This window comes from Tachypleus tridentatus, chromosome 7 (genome assembly GCF_004210375.1).
Source record: "Tachypleus tridentatus isolate NWPU-2018 chromosome 7, ASM421037v1, whole genome shotgun sequence".
Classification (NCBI taxonomy): Eukaryota; Metazoa; Arthropoda; class Merostomata; order Xiphosura; family Limulidae; genus Tachypleus; species Tachypleus tridentatus.
In genome coordinates this window covers 11095971-11114915 of record NC_134831.1, presented here as the reverse complement: position 1 = coordinate 11114915, position 18945 = coordinate 11095971, and the positions used below count along the sequence as shown (strand labels likewise).

Here is an 18945-nt window from a genome sequence, read left to right as displayed (position 1 = left end):
AACATCCACCTAGTTGACAATATATATCTCTAACATTTGCTATCTAGGAAGTGGGAAAATCATCATTTATTTAATTTATCGAAATAATCCTATCTTTTATTTATAATTATTTTTAACAAGTTCAATACCTGAAATTCTTAATTTCAGTGGCGTCCTCTAGGAGTTTTAATCGTATACTTAGTTTCAAACCTTGAAAACATTTAAAGGCTATGTCTATTCGATACTTGAAACTTAGGTGTCCTGAAGCTCATTTGCGAATTGAACATTTCACCTATAGTCAAGATGGACGTTTTAAAATTTTATTCATTTTGCATACGTATATCTGCCACCTGGTAATCGTGTCAATATTTTATCATAATAAGTTCTAATAGTTTTATAATATGTGTTATATATACACATTTATTTATTCATAATAATTGAAACCTAACTTTCAAAACATCGTTTTGTTGACATATTTTGTCTTTTGGCCTCCTTCTTTTGGACTTTCAGAACTATATAGATTGGTTGTTTGGCGTTTATTGGAGCAAAATAACTAAGCTATCTGTATCAAATCTATATAGACAGCAACACACAACACTATATCATCACATTTTTGTGGTGCTTATTTACATATCAGAACGATATTTTAGGGAGCTTTTTCAAGGTCTCTCCCGTTCTCTGGAACTTGATAATATGGAACAAAGATCATTGAACTAGTATGATAACGAAATTAGAAGTCAGAACCTTAGACATTTCCCTTGGTCTTCAAATAAACAATGACATTCTCAGTATGTTGCCACTCCTCCAAATGTGACTATCACTACGTGATACACAATTTTACTTAACAGCAGTTAACTACACATGGATCATTTTATTCTTTATAGCGCAATCAGTACCATCAATATCACTACAAATACTTTTCACGAATTTTTAAGTTAACCATACAATGTGAAGTTTCAGGAAAATTGTGCATTCGACCAGTGTAAATTTCATAAACGACAATTGCTGTAATTTTTCTTTGCTATTTTATATGAATGGAAGCTAAGTATTAATAAAATGGATCATAAAGACGTTTTAGTGTAATATAAATAAGTAGCACAAGCGTGTAAATAAAATCCGGATTTTGCGGTATATACTATGTGACGAAAGGAGGTGTGTCCAAAACGTCACAGAAACTAAACGTTTCACTTAGATGTGTGTGTTAGCCTTATGAATTAACCTAATTCTCTCTTGCCAAGTTGTGCAAAATAATTTTACTTGTAATTCAACATAACAATGAACATGCTATTTGCATATCGAAAAAAATTTAATATAATTCGCATCACGGTGATGTCACGTGAAAGCCCATGCCTCCTCTTTCTAACGGCACGTGAACATGTTCGTATTACGTTGTGGCGTGACATGATTGGATGGTTAAGATAGGCTCGACAGGGGTCACCTTAGGTATATATTCTGTAACTATAGTTGCAGCTATTCTTTAGTGTGTAATTGTTTACTAGTTTCCGAAAAAGTATAAAGTTTAACTTCATGAAATATGTATAATTAGTAGGATTTATAGTGAAGCTGGTGATTATAATTTTTCTAATTAGAAAATCAAACCAGTTTTGGTGTGATTAAATTTGCTGAAAAGTGAAATACTAACTTCGAAGTTGAGATATTGTAAAAATTTAACCATACTTATTAGTGTTTTAGGAAATTTAATGATTTACGTCAACATTTTAGGTAAACTTTGAATGTAAGTTTATTTACGACTTTACTTTTATATTGTATTTGAGCTCTCGCATGTATTATTTATTTATTTATACTTTATTGTTAATGTTAAATTGAATTTGTGTTATATCGGAGTTAATTATAATTATTCACTTACTGATTTAGGATAATTCATTGTAAGTGTAACTAGTAAGTTAAGACTGAAACATTAAAAGCCCTTGACTGAGTGCTGGACTTTCGTTTGATATGTTTGTGGCGGCAGGTGAATGGTAGAAGAAATTAGTTCAATTAAGGTATTGAGCTTTTCCCGTATTTTTAGTTGCTAACAAAAACGTCTTATTAAATTAAACACTACCTAACTAGGTGAATGAAAATAATTGATTAGGCCACGTTTGAACGCAATATTTTTTATCCTGGAAATATAATTGAAAATGTAAGAATAATTAACTAATATTTAATACCTATAAAGTTTTGAGTTCATTATATTAAATAAAATTCATTTAGGTATGTGAATAATGTTGTTGCAGATTGTCTAATAACTCTGATTTATCATAGTTACATGATTTTAATATTATAGACAGACAGACCGAACCAACTGTTTAATTAGGGTTGTACATCACAGATTCTCTTTAGTTTTTGCCTCAGTAAGAAAGAAATCTCTACCATGCTAACACTATCTTTTCAAATAATGGAAATATGGATTCATAATCTCATCTTATATTTAGTTTCACTGTTAAGAATTCTAAGACTAGAAATACTATTAGCAATAGTAGGAAGTGTTTCTAGTGTGATTTTTTAATTTCTGAAAAAGAAATCGGTCAAAGAAGAGAACTCATCATCAGTATGATTATAAATATTAATATATTATGATTTCTTACATCTTTTAGAATAATGTCAATTGTTATATCAATTTGGCACATACTAGTCCTTTTTGGTTAATGAGGTATATATACTGTAAGATACCCACATGCAGTTCCTGGAAACCTGCTGTTGGATACAATTTTTGAATCAACCATTGATAAATGAAAAACTTTTCTGTCAGTGTTTTTATTAATTCTCTAGGAAGTTTAAAATATTCTTTTCTGCACCTCATTGCTCTGTTGTACAATATTAATTTTATTGGAAGGACTAGAAGGGCAAATGTATATCATGTTGTAACAAAATTGAGAAATATTATTTAGCTACACTTAAAACAGCACAGTTGCATTGTCAGTGATTCTGTGTATATTTATATGTATGTATATGTACTGATTTTATGTATTACCTTTCTGTCTCTCCAGAATAATAATTTCTAAGTTGCACAACATTAAAAAATGACTTCTCATCTGTTGGTTACTTTTGGTGCCTTGGCTGATGTCCAGTATGCAGATTGTGAGGATCGACCTGCACATTATAACCCCCTCTTGTGTCGCTACTACAGGCAGGCTTTGGATCATGTAGACAGTGCTTTCTGTGAGTGGGGAAAAGAAGGTTCAGTGAATTTTGTACTTCAACTTGGTGATATTATAGATGGACTTAATTGGAATGATGCTAGTTCTCATGTAGCAATGAAGAAGACATTAGCTCACTTTGAGAAATATGCACACATCCCAACCTTCCATACTGTGGGTAATCATGAACTGTATAATTTCTCCAGAAGAGAATTGACTGGCTTGTTTTGGGAATCTCTGTCACAGTTGGATGTACCTGAGAATGTACTTTCTCCTCCAGATGGGAAGACTTGCTCGACTTCTCCGTTGTATTATAAATTTAGTCCTGTTAAAGGTATTAAATGTATTTCTTTGGACTGTTTCGAAGTTAGTGTTATTGGTTACGAGCCCTCTCATCCTCGTTACGTGCAGGCAGCAGAGATTCTGTATTCTCATCATGGACATTATGATTTTGATGGCTGGGATTGTGATAACTTTCTCCACGGCCGTAACAAACGTTTTCAAACTCAGAATGGAGCAGCTAGTCAAGAACAGTTGGATTGGTTAGACAAAGAACTAGGAGAATCTGATGCAAATGGAGAAAAGGTCATTTTGTTTGGTAGGTGTTGGTGAAAATAATAATAGAAACAGTTTATTTAGTTTATGACTTGAGCCCTGGTTGGAAAGAGGTTTGGTCTCAAGTCATAATATTCACTTTGATACTTGCACATAGTTACAATAAGAATATTCATTAACACTAAATTTTGTTTGGGTTGATATAAATTAATTTGAATTGGTTTGGTTGTTAAATCTGTGTTTAGAATAAGAAGTAAAATATCGTCACTCTATCTTTATTGGTCAAACAACAGAAAGTATGTACTTTTCCTAGGTCATGTTGCTCTGTGTCCTGGAAGTGTAGATGACAGCTGTCTCATGTGGAATTACCAGGAAGTGATAGATATCTTTCATCGTCACAGCTCTGTGGTTCTGTACTTATGTGGTCATGCCCATAAAAGTGGCTATGCCATGGATTCCCACGGAATCCACTACCTTGTGTTAGCTGGTATCATCGAGACTTCCCCCTCGGAACAAGCCTTCATGACTATTTCCGTCTATGAGGACAGGATGGAAGTAATTGGATATGGTCGGGAACATAGCCGTACCCTCTTTCTTAGACCGTTCACAGCTGCACCTTTGGATTCCGAAGAAACTGAAGCATTAGCAGAAGAAATTTCATCAAGACATTCGACGATGTCTATCAAGGTAGTGGTGTAACTAATCCTTCTGAAATAAATCACGTAAGTATCCCTTCTTTTCTTGCGTTTAGAACTCTTAAAACATAACTGTTTTAGTGTGTTGTGATCATGCTAGTACATCATGTGCGAGTATCCATAAATCTGATAGGGGACAGTGAATGTGCAGTTTTTCTAAGCACTCAAAACAGTCTTACCCTAAAAATTGTTTTATCTTCTCTGACCACTTTCAACTAATTGTGTACAAACTTGTAAAGAACTGCTTTAGTTACTTTTTTTGTTTGGACTTGAGGTGATAAAGTATTCTATATTTGATAAAAAAAAAAAAAAAATGTTGTGGTTTGTGATACGATGTTCTTTAGGGATCTTCTCCTAAAATTGTATTTTTAAAAAAGAAGGTATATTTCCCCACTAGTTTCAAAAACTTGTATATTTGTTACAGAGTTGTAACTTTTTTTCATTCTTTTGACAGACAGATGTGACATTTGTATTTACTTGGAATATTGTTGACAGTAAGAAAACTTGTCACAATATTAATCACGAAAAATGTTGGGCAAAAACCTAATAGTTAGTGTACTCACTCTTAATTAAGTGTGGTGATTTATGGTCCATGTTCCATTACTGCTAATTAAATTTGCTTCACACTTTGGTACCATGAATATTCTAGAAGGGTGATGGTTAAGCCCCAGTATTCAGAGTATCCCAACTAGTTTTTGTCTAACTGCTTCACCTCTAGTCTATTAGTTCAACATAAAGGAAGAATATGGACAGATAGCCCATTTTATATTAAATTATAAATTAAAGGAAAGAATTGATTTTCAAATTGCATTATCTGCTTTTATTTTTGAGAGGCCATTTTTTTGTTTAAGGAAAATCTTTATCACAGGAGAGTACTCTAATAAACATTATTTATAAACATAATGTAATGCTTATTTATAAATGTATATAATTTGCTAATCAGTTTTAGTTGATTATTACAAAAATTTAAACCCAACTCTGTAAGTTATGCTTCCCAACTTTACCAAGTTTGGTTGTCTTTCAGTTTGTTACACTCTTCAAATTTAAATGTAAGTAAACTTGTTTATTGTAATAACATTTAGATACGTATCTTGGAATCCACTCTTCTCCATTAATGTGAATGCTAAAAGTATGAATACACAACTGATAATGTATGGTGGGTTAAACTATGACTGTAGGTAAATACATATGCAAAAACGGCTCGTTTGGGGTTGAGAAAATATTTTACATAGAAGAGCGAACAACGTTTCGACCTTCTTCGGTCATCGTCAGGTTCACAAAGAAAGAGGTAACTGACCGGAAGCTGACCACATGTTTGAAAGGGGTTGTGTAACTGAGTGTCTGAATGTAGAGGGCGGTGTGATATATTCAAACATCTAACACCACCCTCTACATTCTATGTAAAATATTTTATCAACCCCAAACGAGCCATTTTTGCATTTATATTTCTCTACAAGTGGGTTTCTCGACATCACTGATTATGACTGTAGGTGTCTACTTTGTTTTAATTTTCAACGTACATTCGAGTTTTTTAATTTTTATATTAAGCATCAAATACATAAAATATTGACTAAACTAATACTCACCTTTTTCAAATAATTGTTGCTTTTATTTATTAAACACCAACTACACAAAAATATTATTTGTTGTCATATTTAATATTGTTAGCTGTTAGTCAAGTGTAAATGTATTATGTAATTAGGTAATTGTAATTTTGTTAAATATTGTTTGTGGGTTTCCAGGTTCTTGTTTTAAACTTTAAGTTGAATAACCAATCATTTTCAAGATAACTATCATAATTTTAAGTGTCAAAGTATGTTTATTAATGAGGGGGGTATATCCATAATAAAAGTGTCTAATTTTTTGTTAAAGAAAATATTTTAAATATATTATAGTATATTAAAACTATAATGCCATTCCTTACTAAATTGAGGTAAAACAACATCCATTAAGTAATTTATTATTTATAAAAAAGATATTCAGAAATGACAAATATAAAGTGTTTCGAAGTTCAGAGTTAAATTATTTCCACTTTTTTAGTGTTCTGTGTATACTTTTTAATAAGTGTTAGTTTTTTAATATCATAATATTGTGAATACAAGTATTTAAGCACTTGTCTTTACAAGTGTTTACTTACTAATTTCACTCCCATAAGTTAGTTCCTTTCAGTAATGTATTTGCTGTATAATAAACATTATGGAAATGTCCAAGGGATAAAAGTTGTATATAACACATATTTATCCTGATTCTCGGAGTGCTCTGTATCTAATCAGTACTTCGTGCTACTTTGTGATCTGTACAAAATCTCTGGTATAGTTGAGGTAATTTTCAAACTGTTTATCAAGTCCTTTAAACAATAACATAATTATAATTTTTAATATTAGGTTTTGAAGTGTTTCTATAGTGAATAAGGTTAACTTTTAAAACTTAAGGCCAAGTTTGTATGTTTGTTGAAATTGAGATACTTGTGATATCATTTAAAAGTACCTAAATGTTTACTTGTGAAATTATGTAATTGTGTTTCCACTAGCTGTATGCTGGAAATGTGTAGTTATTGAAATATTTAGGGTTACTTTGCAAATCCCATTTATCATATAGGTTTTTAAGAGTTTAGTAGTTACTGCACTTGAAACCTTTGTATGTGTTCTACTCTTAGCTAAGAAACTCGTAACTTAAATAGTCTGTAGATGTTATAGTTTGATTCTTTGTTTTTTACAAAAACAACCATTGTATAGAATCAATATTTTAAATCTTTTAAAATATTAATAAACAAGTTCTGGGTTAGAAATTCCAAAGAGATGTTATTTGAAGAGTTTGTAGAAGGTGTTATATTTTGTGATGTAAAGACTCTTGAAACAGTCTAAAAAAGGTCTCTAATAGATTGTAATACAAAAAATAGCTTTAATTGTAGCTTCTTATAAGAATTAAGTGCCTTCACTCTTATAATAAAGGTTGATTATTATAAGTTTGTCTAATACTTAACTAAGAGAAGTGTGACGGTAGATGTTATGGAATAAGATAGCTATGAAATAATAATTCTTTGTTTTTAAACTACACTTAAGATGTTAATCTTTAATATTTTTTCCCAAACAAATATATTTATGCCCTGCCATGATCCTCCTGGAATACTGGGTGACAACAGTCCGTAAAATATCCTGATATGATTGTTAAAAGAAACGGAAGTTTAATGTGAACCTGACTGTACATTGAGATGTTGTTAATCTAATCTATTTCTAAAAGATAAATAGATATGGTGTATAAACCTAAATGAACAAGAATCTGTTTATTTAGACGAAATTGGCTTCACAAAAGTAACAAGGGACATTGATCACCTGGTAAACCATGGAAGAAAATGTTTAATGAATGTGTACTAAATTGATTCTCTACTTCCAGATGGCACTCTGAACCAATGAATCTTGGGGCGAGGTGTCTCAATGAGCTGCGTGGCTTGCGAGTTGGATTTCATTATGTTTGTTTTATTGTTCTTTCTCTATCTAAAATACAAGAATGTGCTGGCACGAAATGAAATGCTTGAAAACAATTTTCACTAAGCTTCAGACAGATAGACTTAACACACATAATGCAGTGCATAATTAACAAAACTATTCAGGAATAGGTTTAGTAATATTCCGTAACATGTAGGAATTGTTTACTTCATAACCATTTCTGTCAGCACATCTCGTAGATTTATAAATACATGTATAACAAGTCAAGAATATGTCCCTGAATTGGAGATAATAAATAAGTGTACAAGGTTTAAAATTGTAAATAATATGGAATATTTACCACAAAAAATATTTTGCAAATATTTCTCAACAAAATAATAACTTTAAAGTGTAATTATTTGTTTTCTCTTTAAGGGGAAACATATTCTTGAATTTTGATAATTTTTATAGGGAATATTTTTTTTTTTTATAGTACACACTTTAAAGATTTATTTTATAGTGTATAAAATATGCAAGTCTGACATTAATAAAATGAGCAAATTACAGTGCCTAATCCAGGATCAAAATTTGGTTTTAAATATTTTTCACATGAGAAGGGTAGTTTTCAAACTTATAGCTTTAACTTCTGTAATTACATCTGTTTATTATAATAACCATTGCAAAACTTAATTTAGAAAGATTTTTTTTGTGCTTTTTAATATTAATTTGGCCTAGAAAGTTAATCAAACAATCTTGCCAATATCCATCAAATCAAGAATGTTACTGCATAACATACTTGGCAACTGTTAGAAGGATTTCACTTAAGCTGGATGTTTTTTGCTTCATCATTGTCATTTCAAAACCTGATGAGTAGTTTTCTGATACAAATGGTGTACGTGTTTCGTTGTTTAAACTGAACACGTGCGTGCTTCTGAATAAATCTGTCAGTATTGTCTACATCTACCTTTGCTCCTCTACATTATATTTTTACAAAAATTCAACAATTTGTTTTAGATTAAGATTTTGAGAGAATAACTTAATTGGTTCAAGTTAATTTTGACAAAGTGTACTTGAAGATTTATAAAATTTGTTTGTGGATTTTGAAGCCTGCATTAGGCCTTGAAATAAGTAGTTGCTTATATGCTTGCTTTAGTTATGCCTAAACTGCACATGGCAACAATATTAACAATCATAATTCATTGCATTACATTACTTCTGATTCTGTTTACAGTATATCAGGAGTTCAAAAACATTTGTTGTTTTAGTATATCTCATCTCCTCTCACATGACAGCTTTTATTGCACAGTGCTGCCCTTTATATGCTCAGTTTCTTAACTTCCACCTATCCCCATGTATAGGGCATGTCATAACCCTCCATCAGTAGGAGTGCAACATACCCTTCTGGTGCAGTGAAGTACATCTGTACTTCTCAGTCAAATACTATGTATACATGTCTCTAATTTTGTTTGTGTCATTTTTGTGTGTGTGAAACAACAATGTTTATTGGTTATATATTATTAATGCATTACCTTGACACTTTAGGTAGATCTTGTAATAATGTTCACTCTCATTTTGAAATGTTAATTCACAGTTTCACATTACAACAGTTGTTACTGTTGGTTTTACTGTTACTGAACTTCAATTTGCACTTTGGGCTCTCTTTGCTGAGAAGGTTTTGGTCTTAGTTTGCTGTTAGTTGAAGTTCATCATGTGGCCTGTGGTATCTCCTGACCCAAGACTAGACATACCACTTCCTGGGTTACTTGATTAGGACAACTAGGATTTGAACAGCTTGTTCCTTCACTGTGCAACCTTATGTGGAAGACTAGTTGCTTTAATTTCCATACCGGCATACACTTTATACACACACACACACACACACACACACACACACACACACACACACACACACACACACACACACACACACATTTTACCAAGAAGCTGATTGTGTGGGTTGGCTAATCATGTTGAAGTCATTTATCATTGAAACCCAATACTTCATAGATTTGGGAGTGTTTAAGCCCTATCTCACTTGGGTTCAGACTCCTCTTTTCATTTGAGATTGATAGAACTATTAGTTCACAAAGCTCATTCCTTTCCTTTTCCTACTACATGTAAGGTTCTATCTCTCTAGATATTTGGACTTTCATGGAAGCCCTTATTCTCTTGGATCATGCTCACATGCAAGCTCTTCAGTTGCACAATCAAGGGAGTCTTGATTGGGACCTTCTGACCTCTGTTATTCTTTTCATTTTCTTACTGTATCTCAATTTTGCCTTGTAGCTGTTTCTCTTCCCTCTCTTTATCCTGAATTACATATTTTTACGAACACATTTGTGGATTCCCAGAAAATCACAGGCATTTGACCAAATCAGCTTGTGTCAATCTTCTGGAGCCACTTGGTGTTTGTTGAGCTTTGAATTGTTTCTGACCTTTGGTATGAGGCAAATTTGTTATGCTACATTCCAAAAATTTAACCAGTGTCTCTTACATCAGTTTACAAGGGGACATTTGTTCACATTCACTTTGTTTTTGAATGTTAGAACTCCTCTTCTAGGACCATTCATATCACGTACAACCACTGGCATGTCATTTCTTAGGTGTTTTGAAGCTTCTTGTGAATCATTTTCTCATCCTGACAAGATTCTCCCTGGAAAGTCCCTGCATCCCTGCGTGTTTTAGTTGTTGTACACCTAGTGGAATACTCCATTTGATATCCATCTCAATTCTGTATTATATGTAAAAATAGCTCATTTGGGTTGAGACAATTTTTTGCGTAGAGGAGCAAACAACATTTCAACCTTCTTCAGTCATTGTCAGGTTCACGACGACTGAAGAAGGTTGAAACATTTGCTCCTCTACATAAAAATGTTTTTCACCCCAAACGAGCCGTTGCTTGTGTCTCGGTTTTTTACCTGGTTTGACAATGACTTGCCTTTCTCTACCATTGCTGGTTATTTGGCAGTCTTATCTACTTTTGTTTTGTTTTTGCCATCATTCCCTTTGTTTTTTTCTCTTTTGTCCTTTCCATTTTGTTTTGCTTCCCTAAACATTTTTGTCCATCTTTTCTTTGCCCCATTTCGAGAGTGGGACCTCAAACTCATTACTTACCCATCCTCCTCTTGAACCCTTACCTACACATTCCCTTTACAATCTGCCCTTGAAAACCTATTTTTGCTCCTTGTTGTCTATGGATCTTCATTAGTTGGATATGTTCATTATCAGTATTTCACATATTTATCCTTTTACCTATGTTCTTCTGTATCCATATTTTTGTTTTTTTCCTATCTTGAGGTAGCAGCTCATGAATGGGATGTCTCATTCACTTCTACTTCCTTTCCTTCCATTTCTAATTTGTATTCCAGTTCCAATTCTGATTATTTTTCCATCCTGTTCATGCTCTCTAGTGTTATATTGCCTGTGTGGCTTCTTACTGTGGCTATCATTCTCAATCGTTTTATCCATTGGAACTCTTTTTCTACACAAGACTTTTCCCTTGTCACCCTCACAGGCTTAATTTAATAGTGTATTCAGTTGGTTTTTTTCATCCTAGACTTCTGATACCCATCATATTTTCCAAGTATCCGTGCACTAGATTTGTCCATTCACCCTCTTCTTGGCTGCCTACTTTCATCACCCATGGAGGATATCATCCAGTCTGGTATGTGAACAATACCATGCATCATCTTAATCTTCATCATGTAGCCCTTTCATTCTTCTCAGAATACTGAATACTACTTCCTGCCATTCTAACACTTCAATTGACCTGTAAGTAGTTATTTACTTGTATAACAGGGGCACATTTTCCTTTTTGGATCCCACTCTGGGGAAAGTGTTCCCTGTCCAGGTGTATCAATCCACAAATTTACACAGTACAACAAATAAGATAATGCTCTCTATTGAGAAGGGTTGTTCTACAAGACAACTAGGTTTCTTCTTAGTGTTCTTGTTCATAATTAGTCTTTCCCATGGCTACCAAGTTTGTTTTTTTTTCTTTTTTTCCTGCTGTCTAGTCTTGAGGCAAAAACCATCAGAAGCATCCTCCCAGTGTGGAGCAGGTGATAAATAACCTGTGTTCTTGTACTGGAGTTACCCCTGAATATGGTCTCAGATATGTTCTGAGTGTACTTGATACAGATGTGGTGTAGATATCTACAAGTATATCCTTCTGCATTGATGATTCATATGTCAATGGGCTTACTTCAGTCCATTCATCAGTTCACTGTGGGATTTTAATTGTTGTATGAGTAGAATTAACATACTGTATTGGACATTATAATTTTTTCACTGGAAATGTATTTATTATAGATACTTTAACTTGCATACATCCTCCCCATTTCCAATCTGTCTGTCTCTCTCTCTCTTTTTTTTTCTTTTTTTCTTCCAAATCTTAAAGCAAAGATTGGGTTCTACAGTATAGATGGAGACAGCTGCATGAGACTGGTTTGTCATAATCCTAGTGGAGGAGAGTTGTTGCATGCTACTCTACCATGTGTAAAGGTATGGGGGTAGGATTAGAATATCAAGGGGGCAGCACTGATTGAGAAAAGTTATGTGAGAAGAGGTAAGTGTCTATCAAAAATACATTTTCACTGTGAGTAAGTTATAGCTTCCTGTTTATTTTCATAATTATATTTCTTCAAGAACTTGTAACTTTCCAGGAACTACAAAGCATTATAAATAAAATTAATGTTTCTTATATTTTGTATAAAGATAACAATAACAGAAGATGCTTGTGTCTGAATGTTTTACATTTGTGTGTGTGTGTGTGTTTTGTGAGTTTGTGTAAACACTTGAATTAAATTAAGATTGATGATAGGTCCAAATTAATGTTATGAACATAGTTTAAAAACCCATAAGGAATTGTTCTGAATTATTTCCATTTACCTTGTCAGGTTTTTTTTCCTATGGTGTATATGAATTAACTTAAATAATTAAACTTTTTATTATGTATAAGAGCTGCTAAACTACTTTGTGAAGGAAAGCTGTAGAGTGAGACGCTAATACTGTATGTATAGTTTATAAAGTATTCCACTGGATAGATATCTTGCAGAAAGAATTAAAGTTATTTGTTCAAGTTTGCAGGCTAAGTTTATCCAAATGTTAGGGAAGGGTGCATTAAAGATAACTGATTGTGGAACTTCTAGTACGTGGAGTAAATATTCATTTTAACTTTAAACAATGCATGGATGTAACTCTGATAAATTCTTAAAACCATTTCTGGTATTAAAAAGAACAAGTGTTTTTGTAAGTACAGTAAAAGCTTTATTATCTGGCATCTGTGGAACCAAAGCAACGCTTGTTAATCCAGTGACTAAAATACAAGTTTTCTCATAATATTTTGGTGGTAATGATATAATCATGAAGTTTAAGCAGTCATAAACGTGAACATTGTCAAAGGTGAATTAAACAATGTGATTGGCATTATTCTTTACAATTGTTAATGCTATTACTTCGTTGTTATGAACATTATCATTACTGTAACATTGTTATTTACATTTTGCTTTGTTAGACTTTCTAAATATAGTAATAAAGATTTCCAGTTTAGAAATTAACTATTTCGGGAAGATGTTGAAAATTTTGATTTATCAAGTTTTCTGTTTAAGCCAATGCTGAATAATCCAGCTTTTATTGTACTTAGATTATTCAAACCATTAGATTTACTGATGCAGTGAAATATATTTGAATGTATTTAATACAAAATTCAGTTGTGATAAGAGATGAAAGACATTTTGTTGGTCTTTCTCTTATCTTACTTCCTTTTAATTGACTGTTAACAGTTAGTCATAACCTTACATTCGTGAGAGATTTTTCAGTGGGCTGAATCATGTACTTAAGGATGTAATCTTATTTGAACAGATGTTCATCTTGTGATTGAAATATTCAGTTAACCCTTTCCTGCTATAGTTTCTTCTCCTGGCTGATTTATGCTACTAAGTTATCAGTGGTTGGAGGTGTCATTTTAAAATGCTTGTTACGCAAGTCAACATTGAATAAGCTAGAGTATAGTTGGTGAAACAGTATTAACCCAACTTCTTGTTACTTTCTATTTTTGTGAACTTGCTAACACCATACACTAACATTTTTTCTAGAGTTTGGGATTCATTTTTTATGTTTATTGAACAAGAAATAAATTGTTTCATGTTAAAATTTTAAACTGGTAAGTTTATAAACTTCACATTATTTTAAGAGTTGTGTTGTATCTACAAAATTTCCTAGGTTGATGTTGGCTAATTATCTTATGTTTGATTTTTATTATTTGTTCTGAAATTAAATAACAGAATTAACTTTTTTAATAATGTAATAAATTTTCAAAATCACTTGGTTAAAACAATAGTTTTAATATTTTAATCAACTGAATATTTACTCTGAGTTCAAAGGTTTAAGAAATCCATGTCAGGTTTGTTGAGCATTACAATTGCCAATAGTCATAATTCAAACACTTTTCACACGTCTTATTTCTGTAATCTTTTTGCTTTGGTTTGCAGATGACAAACATTGTTTTTTTGAGTCGGAAAGGGTTAAGATTTGTAATTGAAAGTTACTATTCATTTGTTGAGATCTTTTATTTTTTTCAGCTTTCTGTAATGTTTAGATATTGATTCACATGATTCTTTCTAGAAACTTTCTGATATTATTTCTCTATAATCTTTCATGTTGTTGAATTTTTTGTCAAAACATGATAAAAGTCTGCAGTTTTTAACTTAAACCCTATAGATACATATTTGATATATAATATTAACAAACTACTTCTAATTTTCAGTTATAATAGGTGAGTCTTTTGTTTCTGATTTCAGCACAGGGCTTGTGGTAAATAAAGCTAAGTTTTCTATAAACTTGCAGATATTATTTTAAATATTACATTTATTAACATCTTTTCACTATTTTCTAACTAAAACATCTTGATAGTTTAGGTGAGCTAAGAAAACTAAACTGACAGAAACAACAAGCCCTGTGAAACATTTCTTTGTTGTTGTTTTATGATTTACTAATTTAACTCTACTCATGAGGTTTAATTTATCTGTTATTGGTGATATTGTCTAATATTCAAAATAGTTTTCATTAAAAGTCCACTTGGAAGTCATATAATAACTTCAATATAATGGTTTTGGTAAAAGACTATGAAAGCAGAAACTGTTTTCTGTTGTAATGGGATTAACATTTGAAATGTTCTTTGTACTTTTTTTCAGGAATTATTGTTATTTAATTAGATCTATCTCTTAAGTATTAATTGATTCCCTTAAGTAAGCATTTCATTCTAAAAGTAAACACCAGTTACTGACTTTAGTTTAAACATTTAAGTGAATAATTACTAACTGTTAGTGATTTACATTGTGATAGTTGTACATACTTTATTTTTGAAATCATAATTTACAGAACTAATAAGAATGTAGACTTTAAAAAAAAAAAAAAGTAGTAAAATAAATTTCAGGTTGGTATGCAGTTGGAAAGTAAGTATGACATTCCATTGAAATGGCATACTTAAGGGTAATCAAGATATCCTTCGTACTTTCAGGAATTACTTTGTAACTATACGTCATAACTTCAATAAAGTTTTTCTTTTGCAAGAAAAAGTGTTGGTGTCAATATTTTACACATGCCTATCAAACCTTAAATAAGATATTGTGTTTGTTTATTTTACAAATTTTAAACTATTCTTGAGACAATTGTACTAAATTCTAAGAATTGTATATATTCAGCGTGTTGTGTTTGTATTTATAGTCAAACAACATACCAGTTTCTTCATAGGCTGAAATGGCATGCAACTTAACATACAGAGCAGAAGCAATTCATTAGAAATTTGTGATATTTGTCTGCTTGTAGAACTATCCCAGGATGTACTAAATACAACGTGTTATAAATATCCAAAGATTCAACCCTTTTCTACACCTATAATACAAGATGTTTCGTATATTTCTTGTTACTTGGGTTTTCATTTCATGATACAGATCAGTCCATTCTCTACCATTATTTGCAAGTTTTTTTTGTCACTGTACTAGATAATCACAAGTATATACAAATTGTGTTTGGTAAGTTGTATACTAATTTAGTCTTTCAAATAGGTTTTAGAATTAGATCATAATAGGCAGATGGTAATAGAACTATTTTATCTGATTAGCTCAGCATGGCCATGTGGATAAGGCATTCTACTCATAATCTGAGGGTCGCAGGTTTAAATCCCCATTACTTCAGAGATGCTTTCCTTTTCAGCTATATGGGAGTGAAATAATGTGATGGTGAATCCAACAGTTTGTTGGTAAGAGTAGCTGAAGAGTTTGCGGTGGTTGGTAATGACAAGTTACCTTCCCTCTAGTTTTACACTGCTAAATTATGGACGGCTAGTGGAGATAGATCTCGTGTATCTTTGTGGAAAATTAAAAAATAAACAGTCTCACATACAAAGGGGTTCCAGTTCTATCGTTTTTGAGGTGTATGTGTCCCATGATTACGAGAAACCCACTTGAAGTAAAAATGTATTCTCAAAGAGGCTAGTATGGGTATTAAAACTTTAATGGTGATCCTTAGTGGAGGAGGAAAGGGGAAAGTGACTAAAAAAAAAACTAATAACAGTTACTTATACAGTAAAGTGTTTGAATTACCTTCTCTTAATAGCATTTTTAATCACAAAATTAATTGGCTTCTGTCACTTTGACACATTTTTCCTTCCATATGGTGTGTTGTATATAGTTGTAATGTAACGATCAATCCCACTATTCGTTTGCGAAAGAGTTGACGGTGGGTGATGATGATTAGCTGCCTTTCCCTTTAGTCTTACGCTGCTAAAACAGGGACGACTAGCGCAGATAACCCTCGTCTAGGTTTGCGCGAAATTAAAAAACTTGTTTTTTATATTTCCATCTTTTCTCTTGATAAGTAATCATGTATTGCTGTGGTTTCTACTTAGATATTCAGTCACTGATGATGATGATGCATATTTGTGTAGGGAGGTACGTTACGTTATGTGTACTTTAAAAAATATTTTAGTATATGTTACCTGTTTCGCTCGGTTCTCCGTGAAACAGTGTATTACAATATTTCCTTCTGCTCGTAAATCGTTGTATCTTAGGTATGCTGTTACATGCTTCACTAAGTCTATAAAATCCATTTTATCTTGGATGATGGGCCTGGCATGGTTAAATGTGTTAAGGCGTTCGACTTGTAATCCGAGAATCACGGGTTCGAATCCCCGTTGCACCAAACGTGCTCGCCCTTTCAGCCGTGGGGGCGTTATAAAGTAACGGTCAATCCAACTTCGTTTATAAAAGAGTTGGCGGTGGATGGTGGTGACTAGCTGTCTTACACTGCTAAATTAGGACGGCTAGCGCAGATAGCCCTCGTAGCTTTGCGCGAAGTTCAAAAACAAAAAATCTTGGATGATTACTCAGGTCTGAGATGGTTTTATTATCTTGAATCTTTTATATGTCCTACAACAATTCTTGCATGCTGAATCTGAAAATATCAGTTTTTCTCCATTACTGATTCTTCAAAAAACGTCTTGTGTGCTATTTAGATAAGTGAATCATTTTATTGAAATCCGGTCACATTTTGTTGTGCTTTAAATGTTAACCAATAGCTGTAGATTTCTCTAGAGCAACCGCGACGCGAGTCTTATCGATCGTACTCGAATTCACTAATTAAAAAAAAATTATCGTTGTAGCAAACGAATTAATAATTTCATCAAAGTGGAAATTTTTCTTCTCGATGTGTAGTGTAAAAAAAAAAACCCTTACGTGATAGAAAAAATAGCTTACAGAAAATTCGTTATTAAAACCAAAACAATTGTTACAAAGTTTAAATTCGCAAGCCTTTATTATCCGCAGAAGTAAACTGTACTTCTAAACTTTTACAACAACGAAATTAAAATTGTAACTCCATTATAATAGATGTTTTGTTTTTTGTGCTACTTTTTACTTTATCATGAATTAAAAGAAATGGGAAGGCAAAGTCAAAGTGTTAACAACCTCTAACCTTTCCAAGTAAAAATATTGGCAGATGTTTTCATCCACTTAACTAAATGCAGAACACCTTCGCGAGCATTTAGAACAATTATCTGCATAATTCATAGTAGTTATAAAAGGATTAACTTATCGCTATTTCAGTTACAAAACAGAAATAAAAATAATTAGGAAATCGGGACTTTAGTGGAGAACCTGATAGAAATTTATTGCTCTAACTAAAAGGTTTTTATACAACTAAGAGGTGACAGGACAATTTAGAAAATTAATCGGATAAAGAAAAACTTTTTGTTGTTTCCTGAGTTTTACCTTCTACAAATAAGCGACCAACTCCTTGATTCCAAAAGATGCATTTTTATCGTCTATATTTTTGTAGTCTATACTTCCGAATAAATATACAAACTTGCGTAGATGTGAACAGGAAGATAAATATTACATAAGTATGATATATTTTTACTATTAAGCAATCTGAGTATTTTGTTAAAGCGGAACTCCTTGTCTTTTTGTCATTCCTGCAGTGTACACTGCTGAGAAGGTATTAAGACAGTCAAACATTACATTTCAGGCTACTTTCAAAGACCAGTGAAAAGTAAATCACAGGTACAACATTAAAGCTTTATTAATCTCCATAGTTAGTTCAACAGAAGCTCGGTGGAAGTGCTAGAGTTCATCAAACAGTTAATATTTTGTGTGTTCCCCTTTGACTTCAACTCCAGACAGTCTCTGGCATTGTTGCAACATAGTTAATTAAGGTATCCTTTGGGATTTTACTCCAAATGTCTCTAACATTCTTTCATGAAGTTTCTTTGGAAGCAACATTTTGTTTGTAAAGCTTTTTTTTATCTATCAAATCCCAAATCTGCTCGGTTGGATTGAGATTGAGGGTCATTGCATCGTTTGAATGACTTCAGTAGGTTCTTACTTTGTTAATTTCTGCATAGATTGGATTGATGTTTGGGGTCATTATCGTTTTGGTGAGATTCCTTTAGCAAAAATATACAAATCACTGAGCATGTTGTGACGGATCAATGTCCGATCACACTTGCGATGGTCCATTATTCCATCTATTTTTCGAATATTTCCTGTCGCCTCAGCAGACAAACACCCCAAAACCATCATACTGCCTCCACCATGCTTCATGGTAGGTGCTATGCATTGAAATAAATATCTTTCTTCCTCCAGATGAACATCC

The 18945-nt window shown here is 32.3% G+C and overlaps 1 protein-coding gene across 6 annotated transcripts; it reads left to right on the top strand.

Moving 5' to 3' along the window:
* Positions 1-1298: 1298 nt before the first annotated feature.
* On the top strand, positions 1299-14180 carry LOC143255105 (manganese-dependent ADP-ribose/CDP-alcohol diphosphatase-like). 6 transcript variants are annotated; one of them, XM_076510262.1, is made up of 4 exons: positions 1432-1714; positions 2970-3717; positions 3988-4396; positions 7763-14180. In XM_076510262.1, exons 2-3 carry the CDS (start codon positions 3003-3005, stop codon positions 4371-4373), a joined length of 1101 nt encoding a protein of 366 aa, XP_076366377.1. In that variant the 5' UTR covers positions 1432-1714; positions 2970-3002; the 3' UTR covers positions 4374-4396; positions 7763-14180. The 6 variants fall into 6 exon arrangements, with proteins under 6 accessions (XP_076366380.1, XP_076366378.1, XP_076366377.1 ...); XM_076510265.1 differs by lacking the exon at positions 1432-1714 and adding an exon at positions 1299-1422 and having other exon boundaries at positions 3988-14180; XM_076510263.1 differs by having other exon boundaries at positions 1431-1701; positions 3988-14180.
* Positions 14181-18945: the final 4765 nt, after the last annotated feature.

What these genes read in the sequence shown, in the direction of transcription:
- LOC143255105 (XM_076510265.1), top strand. Translation starts at nt 3,003, where the DNA reads ATGACTTCTCATCTGTTGGTTACTTTTGGTGCCTTGGCTGATGTCCAG. An exon ending in AGAAAAGGTCATTTTGTTTG is followed by an intron (nt 3,718 to 3,987) that starts GTAGGTGTTGGT and finishes TACTTTTCCTAG; the next exon opens with GTCATGTTGCTCTGTGTCCT.